Source organism: Myotis davidii, unplaced genomic scaffold (assembly GCF_000327345.1).
Source record: "Myotis davidii unplaced genomic scaffold, ASM32734v1 scaffold128, whole genome shotgun sequence".
NCBI lineage: Eukaryota > Metazoa > Chordata > Mammalia > Chiroptera > Vespertilionidae > Myotis > Myotis davidii.
Window position 1 is genome coordinate 1,007,640 of NW_006299719.1, and position 17,964 is coordinate 1,025,603.

A 17,964-nucleotide genomic window follows, 5' to 3' on the forward strand; every position below is an offset into this window, starting at 1 on the left:
TCTGCACTTTACTTCCGCAGCTCCTCTGGCTCTCAGTGTGCTTTTCTTTCCTTCTAGTTGTAGAATTTACACTCAGCCAGCCTTCCTGTAGTTCTGGATGATGTCCGTTTTGTGTTTTTGATGTATTTTTCAATTGTTGTGGGAGGCAGCAATTTCCCGGTGTTTATCTATGCTGCCATCTTAGTTTCTCCTGCTAGTGTTCTTTAGTGTGTATTCTCATCTAATCTTTTTCCCTCTATCTTAGCTTGTACTTTAGAAAATATTCATATGCTTATCTGGTTAATCTTCATTTGACCGCTAGGCCTTAAACTCCATTGAAAGCATATCTCCATGGAACCCCAGCACCTATTCCTGGGGCTGCATACAGTAGAGACTCAATAAATGATTGTTGGAGAAAAGAACAAAAACTAGCCCATTGTTCCATTTTTCTTCACTAACAGTCTACTGACATGGTGAAGACCGTACTGGGCCATGTAATGATGACTCAGGCATGTCACATACAGAAGAAGATCAATTTCATAATGCTGAAGAGGATACCATAACCAACCCAGAGTCCACCTGAGTGACAAGCCCAGATGTTGCCAATTGGTGGCTTTGATTTCCTACTCTGCTTTCTCCTTATTCTCTTCCCTGAACCTCATCCCCAGAGCCCAGACCTATGTTTGAAAGTCTTCACTACTTAGCAATAAAACATTTCCACTAAGTACTTGATTTTTGGCTTCTTAGTGTATATGTGTGTGTTAGTGTGTATAATATATTCCCTCTTTTGGCCCTATTCTGGTTCTCTTTATCATTTCCCAGTCTGTTACTTAGGCACCCAAAATACTTTTAGAAGCTTCCAATGACTGGCTTTTATCCCCAAATTAAAACTTTCATATGTCCCTTACCTATAATCATGAAAAGTCAATTCATAAAAGCAAAAGGGATTCCCTGGACTGTTATTTTGTGTTATACCTTGGGAGAGCTCATATCCCACATACAGAAGGAAATTCTGGAGTAGGTATCTGGCATATTTATTTCTAGAAAATATATCTAAAGTTCATATGGAGAGACAAGGAAAGCTTATCCCAAACTATCTTAAGTCATGTAATTTTTAAGACATGATTTTCTGGACATCAAAGTACAGATGAGATGATTGGAGGCACTGATAAGCAATAGTGATATTCATTCATTTACTCAACAAATGTTTTTGAGCATCTACTAGGTATGGTTCTGGGTGCTGAGATTATAACAGCAAACAAAAGTAACACACAAAAACAAGTCCCTGATTTTATGAAGCTAACATTCTGGTAGTGAGAAAAGATTCTACACAAATAAATGTGTAATCTGTCAGATTAAGTGGTCAGGAGTAGAAGTTATTTCTTCTGAGATACTCAATTCATGTCCCATAATAGTCTTCATTTTTCTTCATAAGAGTTCTCTGTGCACTTGTGGGATTGCGTATGGACTTGGTCTGGGTTTTGCCTTTTGAAAATGAATAGGAAAGTTGCCTTCTCCTTCCTAACATCTGGACTGGGGCTTCTTCTATTTCTCCTGTGGTGAGATGCTTCCTGGGATAACAATAGCCTCCCTCCCTTTTTCTTCTCCTTTCTTTGTCAAAGAGAGATAAAGTGCCTGGGAAGGATCAGAAACAAAGACCTATAAGAAAAAGACAGCAATAACTAGGGTGGTCGGAGCTGGATGAATAAGGGCTGTTAGGCCTTTCTGTATAAGGAGCTCCAGTGTGAAGAATGTGAACTAATTCTCTCCACTCAGAAGAATCAATGTGGACTGACGTCTAGACACAAGGAATTCAATCGACAACAAAACCGACTGTCAGAGGGACTCTTAGACACTGGACTAAACTGTGCTCTCAGGAGAGAAGTTATGGAATCTCCTCCTTTGTCAGTCTCTGAGGACAAAGTAGACATTAGTCTGCCTGGTACAAAGAAGAATCCTTTCCTGCAGACAGATGGTCTGCAATTTCATTCTGGGATTATGTGACTATTTCCTGCTACTCTCTTAGATCAATGATGATATTTTAAAATGGTTACATATCGTATTTTACTTATTCCTTCCATAATATCAATCCCTTCATTTGAACTCTAAATCTATGCTCTTAACCACTTTATCACAGCCACTCAGAGAAGGACGAGGACCAGTCTGCTGCCTCCTTCTGGACCCAGTGCAGTAGGGCCCTCTTGTCCCGGGGCCTCTGCCCCAAGGCTTGCATCTCGGGCTAAACTTGTGTTTTTGTTGTTGTTGTTTTTGTCTTTTTCCAGAAAATGACTAAATGTGGCTGAAGCGTAGTTAATAAAATTGCAGCTGAGATGAGAGTGTGAGTCATCTGTCATCCCCTGGTTTTTCTTTTACTAATCAGCTGTGAGAAACATTTCAAAATCAGAGAGCAGCAGCAAAGAAATATGAGATACTCAGACTTCTTGAGGCAATTAGTGATGAAGGAGCAGAAGGCAGATCAGTCTTCCTGCCTCCACAGCCTGAAAATACACCCTGAAAGAAGACTTCGGTGTTACACTATTTGTGACAGATTTTGACCATAACACATTTTCTAGGAGGAAATAGAAATGACTCACTTCAGGACATGCATTCCACCCTCGCATCAGCAGAGATGAGATGGGCTTGGGAATCGAATAGCCAATGGGAGGTCTGATGTGGTGGTAAGCCATGTCTGCCGCTGCTGCCGCTGCAAGCCAAAGGATCACGTCAGTTTTGAAGCTCACAGATTCATTTCAAGAAACATATGAACAAGCAACAGTCATCAGGGATCAATCTGTACATCATCAGGAGAGAATCAAAAAGAATCCTATGATTATTTTTAAAGGGTAAACAAAACATTGGATAATTTGATACTGACAGTGTATCTATAAATTCATTCATTTGGTTGTTCAATCAACAAATAGTGAGCAGAAGGAATATAAACAGGAGCAAAGGAGCATACAAAGGAACATGCAAATAGCAAGTGATTGAGTGTGTGTGTGTCTGAAGGATAGGGTAGGTACATAATGTTATAGGAAATAACGACTGGAAGGCAGATTGGACCAGGCTGTACAAACCCATAAGTCTCAGGCTAACGAGCTTACTCTATACATAGCAAGACATGGGGTGCCACTGAACTTTGCACTTTGAATAACTTAGGCAATATAGGTTATTTTTTAAGCTCAAATCCCTAGTTACAAGAATGTTAGGATTTTAATTTTTAATATTTACAAATATTAAAAATATCAGAGACTTCAGATTCATCTTTTTAGCTAAGACCACTCATTGATTGAACTCCCTGGTGCTGCCTGCCTGTTTGGATTTCTGAATATTGCTCATCACGAACTCCCCATTACTGTGTTATGATTCTTGGGACTTTGCTGCCGATTACTGATTGCTGATTATTTTTCTGTCCTGCAACCAGTGATTTCTCTACTCCCTTGGGAACCAAGCTGATAGCTACTTTTATTAAATACATTTTGTATCAGGCATCATGGTATTTACAGACACAAGCTCTTCCAATCCCTCTAAAAACTGCGCAAGGTATGGTGTGTGTTACTGTTATGGGTGGGGTGTGTGTATATAATAAGTTTTCAATTTAGAAAAAAATTAAATATCACTAGTAGTTGCTGCAGCCCATAGTTCTAGATCCCATGCTCTCTTCAGCCACTTCACATTGAAAATACTTTGTGAACAACACATGAAGCTCTTTTATTCCCTAGAAAGTCTGCTCTGAACCAGTGGGAGGCTAAAGATCCAGGCTATTGCTGCTTCCTGTCTTCTAGTTTGTGATGTCATAAGCATCTGTCTATGTCTTAGTGCCTTGAGGTCTGACCTCACCCACTACTTCTCCATCTCAGTTTTCTCCAATTAAATTCTGTTTATAGATCTGATCTAGTGAAATTATATGCAGTGTAACTTAGTATTTATGGGTCAGTCAGAATTAGTATCTAATTTTGACAAATATAAAGTTTATACTTATTCTTTGTATAAGAGAATTATAAAGGATAAAATTTTATTCAGAGGAAACAAGTGCTAAAATATTTTGAATACTTCTTATATAATATTTATATAATTGCGTTTGTGTCTAATATACAATTATGTAATACTTCCCCCCTTAAATTAAATATAAGCATTTACAATGTTATTAAAATTCCATGTTAACTTATTTTTAATGACTCTACATTTAGTGTGATTTGCTTAATCATTCCTCAGTTTTAAGTTGCTTAAATTTGGCTGCAAACACTTCAAAGAATGTCTTTTCAATATGACTTTCTTGATTTCACAGATTACTTCTGATATTTTGAGAGGTGAAATTAATATATCTAAGAGGATAATTAAAGACATTTAATACATCCTGTTCAACTGTTTTCCTGAATAATTGTGCCATATTACAAATTCAATACCAAGTGTGTAAGAAGGTCTTTATTACACCTGCACCAGAATTAGGTTTTCTCACTTTATGATAGACTCTGCTACTATGAGAGGTAAATATATCAGCTCATTTGCAGTTGTTTAAATTTTGTTCTTTGGTAAACATAAGGCTTAGTATTTTTCCAAACATTTATTATTTGTCTTTAAAGTCTCAGTTCATGCCCTTTCCCTGCCTACCATTTTAATAGTTCATTTCAACAGCTGTGCTAATCATACAATGGTTTCAGATAGAGGGCAGTCAAAAATTTCATTTCCTCTTTTCTCTCCAATTCCTTTGTAGAATAGTAGCAGTCACATTTGCCCACGATTTCTAGCACTATCAGATAGAGTTATGGTTGCTAACACTGAGGGGGGAAAAAGACCAATCAGATCATATGCAGCAAACTTAACATGACATAAAATGTGTCTTTTGTGTTACAAAAAACTAGGCATGTTAGGCTCCTTCCATCAGCTACTCTTGACTATCTTTCATTATTTTTAGAATGTGGTAAATAAATAAGCAAACAAACTGATGACCATTTGGATATTGTTGAGCTGGAGCAGCTATAAGCACATAAACCAGTGTTGTGCACATATTTAAACTAATTATACACATCCTAATGGGTGGGGAGGGACTCTTCATAAAGTGTGTTAAACTCAGATGCAGGTGCCAAACGTCTCCTCTGAAACTCTTTTAGACTCTGATATCAAGCATATAAAGTTACTTGTTTGCTTCTGGGCACTGCGTCTGGAAAATCAGTTTAAGATGAATGATATTTAATTCTTCATTATTCAAAGTAGATTCTGCAAGGCCTTGGCATCTCCTTCTCCTTTTGCTTTATGCTCTCTTGGCAGTGGTACTACTCATTAGCCCCTCCGCCATAAAGAGGGCAATGCTACATGAGGGGTCATGGGATTGAAATTTGTCACCTTTGAGATTCTCTGTCAATCTTGCCTAAGTAGCCATGCTACACTAACAGCTGGGAAATTTTCTGGTATTCCAGATTCAGAAAAGTTACTGTAAGCTCATTAATCATATTTTACCTTGATTGCTACATGAAATATGTTAAATGATTTATGTAAATCTTGGTTTTTACTTTCACAAAGAAAACTTTGCTACTAAAAGGGAATAAGGCTACACTAAAAATATCAATAACTTTGTATTGAGCACCTATTCTTTCATCAGCACTACCCTGAAATAATTATCAATAGTGAAGTAAAGCTTACAATCTAGCTTCTAGAGTAGGGCTGTTGAATAGAACGTTTTGCAATGATGAAAATGTTACTCTGCGCCATTCACAATAGCATGTGGCTATGAGGCACATAAAAATATGGCTAGTGTAACTGAGAAGCTGACATCTTAATTTAATTTAATTTTGATTAATATAAATTGAAATAGCCACGTGTGTCTGATGACGTCCATATCAGACAACACGATTCTAGAGCATCATTGTCTCTCACTCCCATTATCCCCAAAGAGGTTGAATTAAACACAATGTTGTGAGCCTCAAGGGTTTACACAGCACTGCTGTCGATCTGTGGATTCCTGTGCTTCATTTTTTTAAAATCAAAACATTATCAAGAAAAGCAAAGCTATGGATGGAGATTGCCAGTGTTGTCTCTCAAAAGAGGCCAGTGAAGAAGAGACCAGGCATTAAGCACAACATGTGATAACCTTCATTCATTTATTCATGTGAAAAAATGTATTGAACATTCTATGTGAATGATAGTAGGCTAAGAAAAAAAATAAAGTGTTACAATTTTCAATAAAATATGGTAAATAGATGCTTAATTAATGTAGAAATGAGCTACTGGATTTTTCCTCTGTTTTTCATGGTTTCCTTGGGAAATGTGATTTCTTTTTCCTGGAGTCCTCTTCCCTTCCCTCTTTTCTTGCATTACAACTACTGTCACTTAAGTCATAGTTTAGATGATCTCTAAACTATGGGTATCCTTCCTGTGCCCTGCCACAGCACCCGGTACTGCAATGGCACATAATGCTTTACACTGCATCACCTCTTCACTTGTTTGCCTCTGCAAATACATCACAAGTTTCTTGAGGTCAGTGACTGTGTGTTTTCACCATGGTATCTCCTGTGCTCAGCACAGTGACAGGCAATTACAAGGCATTCAATAGATATGCACTGAATGAATCAATAAATGCGATAGTTCAAAATAAGGGTTCACTGAAAATAACATAAATCATGGTAAATAGAAGTCAGGAAACAGTATTTGTACAAACAAGTGAAGGTGAAGGATTAATGCCAATTAATATCTTGCTCATTATTATGTTTTTAGGACCGAGAATAATTCCTATTCACCAAGAAACATTGCAGAATGAATATAATGTTTAGTTTAATATCAACTTACAATATAATTAGGTCAGTTGTTGAGATCTGGCAGCATATTTAGTACATAATACTATCTTTTGTTCAAAGCCTTTGGGGAGGAGGGGCTTCCATAAACGGAAGCAGTATGACTGTTAAGAAATGCTCTTAACAAGAAAATGTGGAGACTGAATTTCCAGTCTGGCTTTACTTTGAACTCTCTGGAAGATCCTAATTAAGCTAATTTGCTTCTGTGCGTCTTAACTTCTAGAGAGCAGTTAGGACATAGTGTAATGGTGACAACCATAGGCTTCGGGGACAGGGAGCCATACACTTAAATTTTGGCTATACCTCTTACTAGCATGTGACACTGAGCATATATCTTACCCAAATAGGATCCAAACCACAGGATACCCTTGGAATTAGAAGAGACAGAGTACATAAAGCATCTGACACATGGTCGGTCCCACATAGGGTTAGCTGCTGTTGTTGCTATAATTATTACCTACATCACCAAGGGTCTTTCTGATTCCTTTTATCCTGAGCCTAGAGAACTGTTGTATGTTTTCTGTCCTGTCTAGACCAGAAATCTTAGTTCCTTTTGGGGTTTTCTTTGGGCATGAACACCAAGTAAAACATTGCATTGCCTTACTGTGAATTACAAGGCTATAAACCACGGCCATTGTGGAGAGGATGACTATGCAGCTCTTCATGATGAACTTAATTAGCTATGCATTGCTTATGGATAAATTGGTACTAGATTTTGAATCCCTAAAGTAATCAATCTCTTATTCTCATATGTTTTATAAGAGGAAATCTAGGCATGCACATTTTAAAAAGGAAAGCAATAAAGTACCACGTTTTGTTTCCAAGTTTTGACTAAGAGAAAATTGCCAGAATGTTGTTGTTTTTTCCAATTTGGATTGTGTGTACGTGTGTTCTAAAAAACACAATTGATTCAGCTTCATTGTTTTTAATGGGCAGGGTGTGGTGAAACAAAGCACCAGCATTCTACCGTCTCAGCAAGAGCGAAGACATTCTTTGTTGAACTGACACTTTTCAATGATATATCACCAGAGCGTAGAGCATCTGAGAGAGACCATGAGATTGCAATCTTGAGATTGTACTAAGAATGGCTTAATTTTTTAAACCACATCCCATTCTCATTACAGACTGTCAGAAGAATAGATTAATTTGCACCATTGTCTGTTCTCATTGCAATCTTTGTCAGTGTAATGAAGTATTGGAATGTTAATATCAAGCTATATTCATAGAAATATCACCATCCATTGGACCGATTTGATCTGTGTAGTTATTGGCTGGCTCCGCTCTTCTCAGTGAAAAACTGATAAGGGTTAGTGCGGCAAACATAAGATTTCAGAACTTTAGCTCACTCCTATTTTCCTATAACTTGACAACACACAGTCCACATCATCCGTGTGCTTCTGCCTTTTGAGATTATTATATGTAGAATGTTTTAGGATCCGAATCATCTATGGAGAAGAACATAATCATCAAATATTTAAGCATGGGTATCAAATGGCTATAAATATGAGACCTATGACATAACTGCATCTCTCAATGTACTTCAATTCGTATTTTTAAAAGCCATATGTGAAGCATAAAAATGTCTGCAAGCCATATTTGGTTCCCGGACTGCAGTTTGCAACTCTGAGTTAAAGTCTCAATATGAAGTCTCACCCAAATCTGGCTAGAATAAATTGGCAGATGTTCTTAATTTGCTGTCACACTGCAGACTTAGAGCCTGGCATTAAGGAATCCCAGGGCACAGAGTTGAGTCTCCTCATGAACCAGCTGGCACCACACAGGAAAACAAAAGGAAAATGAGAGGCTCTCTTCTTTGGCCCCAAACTCTAATCTGAAAGTGATCTGCAAAATTGGTTACCTGGTTAGAAGAAAATGGATTGGATACAGTTTATATTGATGGATTAATTCATCCCAGATTTCTTCTTTAGTTTTTCATGACATATCAGGGGTGACAGGCTCAGGGGAGAAATCAAATTGGAGAGGCAGGTGTTGGTTTCTTTCTCTGACGAGTATCCAAGACAGTTCTTGATTGCCAGGTCATACCAGCTCCTTTTTTATTTTGCCTGGTTCTTTCCTCTCTGCTTGGCTTCAGACGTTGGCTCCTTCTCCTAATCTAATCATTTCTCTCACAAATTTGCTCTCTTCCTATATTCGTCATGCTCCTGCTGGCTAAGCCAGAAGTCTGTAAGTCATATTCGACTTCTTCCATCTCCCCTCCCCCAATGGGCTCCCACCTCAATCTATCAGCAAGTCTTATTAAAATCTTCTGAAGCCAACCTCTCCTTTCTCTTCCGAAGCCTCTACTAGTTAAGGTTTTATACATCCTCTTCTTTATTACTTGATTTCCTTGCCTATGCTTTGAATCTCTCCAATCCAGCTTTTGCTTTGTAGCATTTTAAAAATAATAATATAATGGCACTATTACCCTACGTAAAATCCCACAGTGTCTTTCATTATTGACACACAAGGCCCTTCTGCCACCTGGCTCTAGTTTTACATTTACAGCATGTCTTGCTCCTGATCCCCTTTTAGTCTCTGATTCATCCCTGTTGTATTACAGTGGAACCTTTTTTCTCAAACTTAATCCATTCTGGAAGGCCGTTCAAGAAGCGATTTATTAAAAAAATGAATCATTTTTTTCCCATTAGAAATACTATAAATGGAATGAATGTTCTAGACCCCCTAATGATTCATGTTTTAACCTTTCTTATATGCAGTACATGTGTACTCTACTGTTTAATCTATAAACAAATACTTCTTTTCTTAAATTTATGAGCCACCCCCTACTAGCATTAAAGGAATCACTTTCAGCGCTGGGTTCAGGGGTGTCTTTCAGCAGGTCAGTGTACAGCATCTGGCTTGTTCACATATCACTGTCTCAGGGATGTTGTCATCGGCTAATTGCTTTTCCTTTATCCAAATCAACAACAGTTGTTTTTTTTAACTCCTCAGCTGCCTGTGATCATTGTTTCTTTTACAACCTTAGCAACATCAGCATTCTTGCTGGCCTCTTTATGTTTTAAAATTGTGCTAGTCATCCATTTCACCAGCAACTAACGCAAAAACAAACAAAACGAAAACGAACGAACAAACAAACCCACAAAAATATTCACAGCACAATTTCCTGTGATGTTAAACACAGGAGGGTTAGTGGTAAATGGACTCACATTCTGTCCTTTGTTGCTTGAGGGATGCTTTTTGTCAAGCTGATGTATCAGCATGAAGGGGTTGTCAGAAAGAGAACCTAAATTTTGTTCCACAACCAGGACATTTTTCCTGTGAACAACTTAGTCCAGAACTGAACTGTTCAAGATGGGAGACGTTGGAGAACTGAGGTTTGACTATTTGTGGCTCTCTCCTACCTCTGCACCTCGCGCATGCTGGGACATCTTCTCTGTCTCCCCACTATTTACCTATTGAATTTGTACTCATCTTTTAAAGATGGAGTTAGGTATCAGCTGCTCTAAGAATACTTCCCTGATATCCTTTTGCCACCACCAGTCTAGGCAGGAGACCCTCGTGGGAGCATCATAAGCACACCATGCTTCAGTATAGGTGGGCCTTCTCTGTACTATGAGGGTCTGGCAATGCCCTATTCCTTTTTGTTTTCCTCTTATTCTAGCACCACTCTTGGCCAGAGGAGCACTAAATGATCACCTAAAGACAATAATAATAACAGCTAATACTTATTTATTGAGTGTTTACTAATGCCAGCCACCATCCAAACCCTTTGAGGTAGGTCCCATTATTATCACCACTTTAAAAAGAAAGAAACCGAAGTAGTGAACTACAGCTTGTGTAAGTAGCTTACATGAGGTCACAAGATTCATGCTCTTACACATTATGCAAATGTTCTGTAGCCCATAGATTGTTAGCCTGGAAAATTCCTTAAGAATTGAGTTAATGGCCAACATTCTAACATCTTTAAATTTTTAAACAAATACATAGAAATTAGTTGATATGGTAACAGTGAGCAGGCACCCTATATTCCTTCACGGTGCTATTTGGCTGGAGCTGTGAGCCCCTGCCCCATTGCTTCAGAGCATGTGATTTCCTGTTCATCACACTGTGCTGTGTAGAACACTTGCCTGCTTCTGCTGGCCCTGTGGGCATAGTTCTTTCGAAACCTGAAATTATAAGGTTAAGTTAAAAATGTACTATGTAAAAGAGACCCTGAATACAAGTTTTTCTGAATCCATACCCATTACTTGTAGAAGAGTCAATGCTAATATTTGTGCCCTACTTTTATATTTCTCTCAGGAGATAGGATTCTGCCATATCCAGGAGGATGAGCCATGTGTAATGTTGCTATTACTGTAATTGATAATGCTGTCCCACATTGTAGTCATGGATTTGTTCCTCATGGTAAATGGCTAATATGCAGCTTACACTGAATGTGATGCTTCACATGATTTATTGCTAAACATATGCTAGATTGCCTAACCACTGCAATGATATTAACAGTCTCGTTTCTTGATGCATGGCCACTGTCCCACTTTTAAAAATGCAGCATCTATCATAGGCGCACTCTCTTTCTAATAACGTACTATAAATTCTAATATCTCGGATATTGGAATCCAGTTTTTCTTAGGCAAGACTTTTAACTGTTCTATTATGTAATATTCTCTTCCAAAAACAATAAATGTTTCTGTGGGTACACAAGAGAGGGAATCTCCATCTCTTTGAAATATTCATTTCTTAATTTGCAAAGTATAATAAAGAGTAGAGAAAACAACAAAACCGTATGAGTGAAATGTAAATACCATGATGACTTAGGGCAGGGAGGAGACTGAGCTTAAGTCAATATTGAAGAATTAAGGAAGATGTTTTTGGAAGAAGTAATATTGAAGACCTAAAGTAAATTGGAGTTAGTATGATGAAAAGAGGAGCAGAGTATCTCTGACAAATGACATGGATGTGAGAGGAAATGGGGCATGTTGGGGAAATGAAATAGAAATGTGGCTGGAACATAGATGAGAGGCTGCAAGTGGCAGCAGGGAGATGCGGGAGAAAAGCAGGGGCATAATTATGTGGATTATTTTTAGGAATTTTGTTTTTAATCTTAAGAGCAAAGAAAAAACATTAGAGATTTTAAGTAAGGGAAGCAAGATGATCAAATTTGAGTTTTTAGAAAGCTAAATCTAGTTATAGAATGGCAGTTGGTGAGGGAAAAATGCTGAGCAAAACTGGAGACAAGGATACCACGTATGATACTGTGCAGTATTCTGCATGTGAAATAGAAAGTAGCAGTAAAGAGGGTGGTAAGTGTATAGATTTGAAATATTTAGAAAGTGAGACTGAAAATAAGCAAAGTGTGTGTGTGGGGGGGGTGGGGGCGGGGATGAAAAAAAGAAAGAAGAGAGGGAGGGAGGAAGGAAGGGAAAAAATAGGGAACGAGAAGAGACAAGGTGACTTGCAGTATCTGTATGGGCTTCTTGGAGAATGAGCTCCACCCAAGTATAGAATCCTAGGAAGCCTGAACCCTGTATTAGCCTTTGCCCTTATCTTCCATCTTACATTTGCAGAGTTTTCAATTGACAAAGTTCAGTCACAAGCATCATCTCATTTAATCCTCAAAGCAATCTTTGTGGTGTCATCATTAACTGAATTATTAAAGAAGCTGCAAAAGGGCAACATATTGAAGGCACCAAGAGAAGGCAAGAGTCACTGGAGCTGAGGAAGTTAAATGATACAAGCAAGGTTAGGGTCTTGCAGGGCATATTAAGAATCTTGAGATTTAATCCTAAGAACATGGGAAGTCATAGGATAACTTTAAAAAATAGTGACATAATCAAGTCTGTTTTTAAACTATCATTCCAGTGTAGGCATAGGGACTAAAGAGGAAGGGGGGACAAGAATGAAAGGGGAACAGTCAATAGCTATTGCAGTAATTTAAGTGACCAAGATGGCAGTTTAAACCAGGGTGGTGGTGGATAAAACTTCAAGAAGTAGGTAGATTTGAGTTATATACCTCACCACTTTATTCAGTGTTACACTGAGCGTCCTTGCCTTGTGTGAGAGGCAAGAAAACGATATAAAAGACACATGGAAGAAATAAATAAAATTTTCTTTATTCACAGGTGACCTAATCTTCTATGTGGAAATTCATAAAGAATGTAGAAAAACACTACTTGAACTGATAAATTAATTTAGCAACTTTGCAGGGTACTAGGTTGTTATTTAAAAATTTTAATTATATCTCTATACTATAAAAGAACCATTGGATATTGAAATTTAACAAAAAATAGCATCAAGAAACAAAATACTTAGAAGTAGGTCTAAAAATGTGTGCAAGGTTTGTATGATAAAAACTAAAACACACCGATGACAGAAGTTAAAGAAAACCCAATGAATGGAGAGATACACCATGTTTATCATTTGGAAGACCCCATGTACCCAAAGCAATTTTAACAAAGAAGAACAAAGTTGGAGGGTTCATATTTCATTTTAATACTTACTATAGTCTATCAATAGTCTGGTAGTGGTATAAAGGTAGACATATCAATGGAACAGAAGAGTCCAGAAATAGATACACATAGATCTGGTCAATTGATTTTAAAAAAGGTACCAAACATACTTAATGGAGATAGTTTTTCCAACTAATCATGCTGAAAATTGGAAATGTATATAAAAAACAAACTAGTAATTAATAAAAGAATAACAAACTCAACCAATACCTTGTACAATTTTTTAAAAAGGACCTCAATCTTGCAAATATAAAACTTAAACCTATAAGTTTTCTATAACAAAAGATAAGAAGAAATCTTTGTGCCCATTGGTGAGACAGGAATATGTTGTTAGAATACACAAAAAAATTGACTTAATTATTGGTTAAGTAGATTTTATTGAAATTAAAAACTTCTGCTATTTAAAAGATATTGCTAAGAAAATAGGGAGGTAAGCCACTAACTAGAGAAAAATACTTGCAAAAAACATAGTAGATGAAAGAGTTCTACCTAGAACCTAAGAACCCTTACAGCTAAATAATAAGGCAATTTGAACAAACCCTTTACTGAAGAAAGAGATGTGAACAGCAAATAAACACATGAAAATATTATCAACATCATGAGTTATTGGAGAAATATAAAACAATACCACAATGATGTAGCATTATACACTTACTCTAGTGACAAATATTTTATCTTAATAATTAAAAAGTGCTGGCAAGGATATGGAGGAGCTGAGATTCTCATATACTGCTGGTGGGAATCCATAATGGCACAAACACCACTGGAAAAACTCTTACCATAAGATCTAGTAATCCATCTCATGTATTTACCTAAGAGTAATGAAACATCCATACAAAGACTTGAGTGGTTTTTAGCAATCTATATAATAAAGAACCAGGGTCCTAACGACCGAAGGCTTGACCAAACCGGAAGTCAGTGCTGGATTGCTATGGCAGCCCAGCCCTGACTGGGGCCATTGTGGGCACCCCAACCCAGCAACTGACTGCTTAAGGGGCTGCGGATCAGGCCCTGAGAGAGGCCTGCAGAGAGAGAGGCAGGGTCTGATCTGTAGCCTCTGTGGCAGCCATTGATCAGAACTTGCCTCTCTTTCTCTCCCAGCCTGACCAACAGCCATGCCTCCATTTTTTCCCCAGGCCTCCATCAGGGCTGCTGATCAGCCCGCCCTTCTGATCTGGCCCTGTTGATAGGCACAGAGACACTGACTGGCATAGAAACTGACCAATCAGAACCAAATATGGGCGAATGTAAGGAGCCAATGGCTACCTAGGAGGCAGAGCTTTTGACGCTGACTGGCATAGAAACTGACCAATCAGAACCAAATTGGCCAGCAGAGGAGGGCAGTTGGGAGCAAGATCAGGCCAGCAGGAGAGGGCAGTTAGGGATGATCAGGCAGGCAGAGGTAGTTAGGGGCGATCAGGCCAGCAGGGAAGGGCAGTTGGGGGTGAGTTCAGACCAGCAAGGGAGGGCAGTTAGGGGCAAGATCAGGCCAGCAGGGGAGGGCCATTGGGGGTGAGATCAGGCTGGCAGGGGAGGGGAGTAGAGGGCAAGATCAGGACAACAGGGGAGGGCAGTTTAGGGTGAGAACAGGCCAGCAAGGGAGGGCAGTTAGGGGCAATCAGGCAGGCAGGCAGGTGAGTGGTTAGGAGCCAGCTGTCCCAAATTGTGAGAGGGGTGTCCAACCGCTGGTTTAGGCCCAATCCCACAGGGTCAGACATCCCCCGAGGAGTCCCTGATTGGAGTGGGTACTGGCCCCATGCATGAATTTTATGATAGACTGGCCACTAGGCACTTACAATATAATTTATTTAAAATGTATTTATGATTTAATTTGGAAACAACTTTTCATGCATGCTTGGTTTTTGGGGATGCAAAGTCCTTAAGTACTTTCAGCATAATGGTGGACACAGTAAGTAAACACTGTGACAAGACATGAAAGACTTCCAGATACAGTGACGAGACAGATGCAAATGAAATTTACTTTAAACCTCAAATCCTGTAATTAAATTCCCTACCTCCACCACCTCCATGGACATAGTATATTATTAACAATATTAGGCTCACCCACAAAGCCCCATTTTTGGAATGTATCCATATATGTAACACAAAATTGTTAGGAAAAGTAATTCTCTTCTTGACAGGTTATTTTTATGTGTTGCTACTTTCAGCTCACCCCTCCATACACACTAAAAAGGTACTTTTGAAATCTAATATCAAAAGATAAGGATTGCACTGTCCACTTATTTGTACCTACATGTCACATGGCCATCGTCATTTGCTTGTTTTATTAACAACAGGTAAATCGAAGCACTGAACGTTAATAAAATATACCTACACTTTTGTGTGCCCATATCTAAAATCACAGAATTAGGTCATTATGTTTTTTGGATTGGGCATACATCTTAAAACAATTTGAGATTGTTTATTTATCTCTCACCTTGCCAACCCACCAAGAATACTCTTTTTTTTTAGGGAAAAAAAGTGTTTCTTGAGATTGTAAAAGTGCATGGAACTAAAGAAAACAAGAGAAACTTTCATTGCAGCCTGGCTTACCTGGCTTGAGATGAGCAAATGGAATTTCGCCGGTGAGAAGTTCCCACAGACACAGAGCGTAGCTGAAGACATCAGCTTTGATAGTGTAGCGTGTGCACTGTGTGAAGACCTCAGGAGCCATCCAGCGGAGATTCTGTGTGTGGAGAAACATCCACAGGTCACTTATTCACTGTGCGTTTAGTTCTTCCACTGTAGAATAGTGTTCTTCTTAGTGAGGACTTGCTTGTTAAGTGTTTTCCCAATATTCTCAAAAGACAAAAACCTAAAATAACATTGACACTGTGCTACACTCAATTTGTCCAACAAATAATGTGTTTACTGTTGTTCAGTTTTTCAAAAGACATTTTTTTTAATCATTGGAAGATCATGAAATCCATAATTTTTCCAAAAATATTGCAACAATATGAATCATTGAGCTTCCCCATTTGTTAATAAGTGATGATCACAACAGCAGAGCTTTTGTTGTTTTTGTTTATCTTTGATCATCTTTCCCCCAGAAGCCTTATAAGTTTCTGAATGGCAAGCCTTGATGTTCATCCAGGAAGTCTATATTTCCCTCAGAGTGAATCTACACACTGTGGGAGGCACCGTCCCTCCTTCAGATCTGCAGGTTATAATTTAGGAAATCACTAAATGAGGCCCATAAATAGGACCCTCATGACTAAGGAGAGAAGAGGCCTCTGGGGAGTGCCCAGAATATACTATGAAGTAGATTTCTCATGGGCAGGATCAGGTCTGTCTTACCTCCTTTGTTGGCCCACACATGTTCTTTCTGAACGCTGCTTGTGCAATAGCCCAGAAAGAAAGCCCATGAAATGTTACAAGTCAGTTTCTCTGCACAAAGCCCTATCCTCCTGTTGAGATGGCATTATTTACATTCTTTTCTCTTGCAATTATGTAGTTTTCAGTTTTAGGCATCTTTCTATTCTGAAATGCAAATGCATAAATTTGGTTTATTTGTGGCTTAGGCAACAGCTCTAGATTTTGAGTTAGAAGATGCATCTTCTAGATTTGGCTCTGCCGCTATTTGGGGCGCTCTGGGCCAGTCTCTCATGCTTTCAGGAATTCAGATTCCTCGGGGGCATAATAGGAGGAAAAAGCCCTTCAGCTCTAAAACCCCTTGGCTCCATAATCATAGCAATGAACTTCGCCAAACACCTTCTTTCTTTGTATTTCCATGGAAGGAAACCAGAATTTTTACTGAAATTCTGCGTGTAGTGCTGGCTGCTGGTAATTCTTTTGAAGTGTGTACCTTATTTTGAAATCATGCATAATTATAGCTTTCCAAGAACATCTTTATTCCGATTATGGTCCTCACATGCTATCCTCCACACGAGCTTTCAAATTCCAAATAGCCACCTCTTATACAGGAGATTATGCGCTGTGTCACAACATTGCCTAAGTGGGAGTAGGCAAACAGTATGCCCGATTTTTCATAGGCAGGTAATAGAGGAATCAGCAAACTTACATAAGGCCATATAACTGGTAAGAAACAAAATAGTCTTCACAATAAACTTAGAGTAGTGCTGTGCTTAAAGACTACACGCTGCTGCCACAATAAGAGGATGTAACTCACTGTTGGTGAAACGCAATTCAATTCCATTCAATGAAAGCTTGTTTAGTCAGAGAATCTCAACTGGCCTCATTTTAGACTCACCTGAGGGAACTTTTAAAGGATACAGGTACACAGACTCAACACTAGGCCAATAAAATCAGAATTTCTGGGGACTGAATTTAAATAGTACATGTTTAAAAAAGTTTCCAAAGTGATTTAAATGTGCAACCTGGGCTGAGAACCACTGTTTTAGCTATCTCTATGTTCCAGGTACCAGATGAGGTCTCTGTGTCCTCTCAAAAGAGGACACACTTTTCACACCACCCTGATACCCTACCATTTCCCTTGCTTACTTCACTCCCGTCACTCTGGCCTTGTACACACAGAGAACTCTCCTGCCTCAGGGCCTTTGCACTTCCTGTTTACCCTGTCTGCACTGCTCTTTCCCCCCTACATGGACAACTCACACATCAGTTCTCTTATGGGATGTTATCTTTCCTTATCATCCTATCTAAACGGCACCCCCATCACTTTCCTTTCATACATCTGCTTTGTTTTTCCTTCATGACACTTATCACCACTTATTTTGTTAACTTGTTCAGAGTCTCTTTTTCTAGTAGGAACA

General features: G+C 38.6%; 1 protein-coding gene across 1 annotated transcript in view; it reads right to left on the reverse strand.

Annotated features, from left to right (window-relative positions):
* LOC102764883 (serine/threonine-protein kinase TNNI3K) overlaps positions 1–17,964 on the reverse strand; it is a 294,194-nt gene that overhangs the window by 74,491 nt on the left and 201,739 nt on the right. Inside the window, exons 18-19 of the mRNA XM_006775922.2 lie at positions 15,785–15,917; positions 2,574–2,683 (exon numbers count right to left, since the gene is read on the reverse strand). Coding sequence (XP_006775985.1) covers positions 2,574–2,683; positions 15,785–15,917 — 243 coding nt within the window. The remainder of the gene's footprint in view (positions 1–2,573; positions 2,684–15,784; positions 15,918–17,964) is intronic.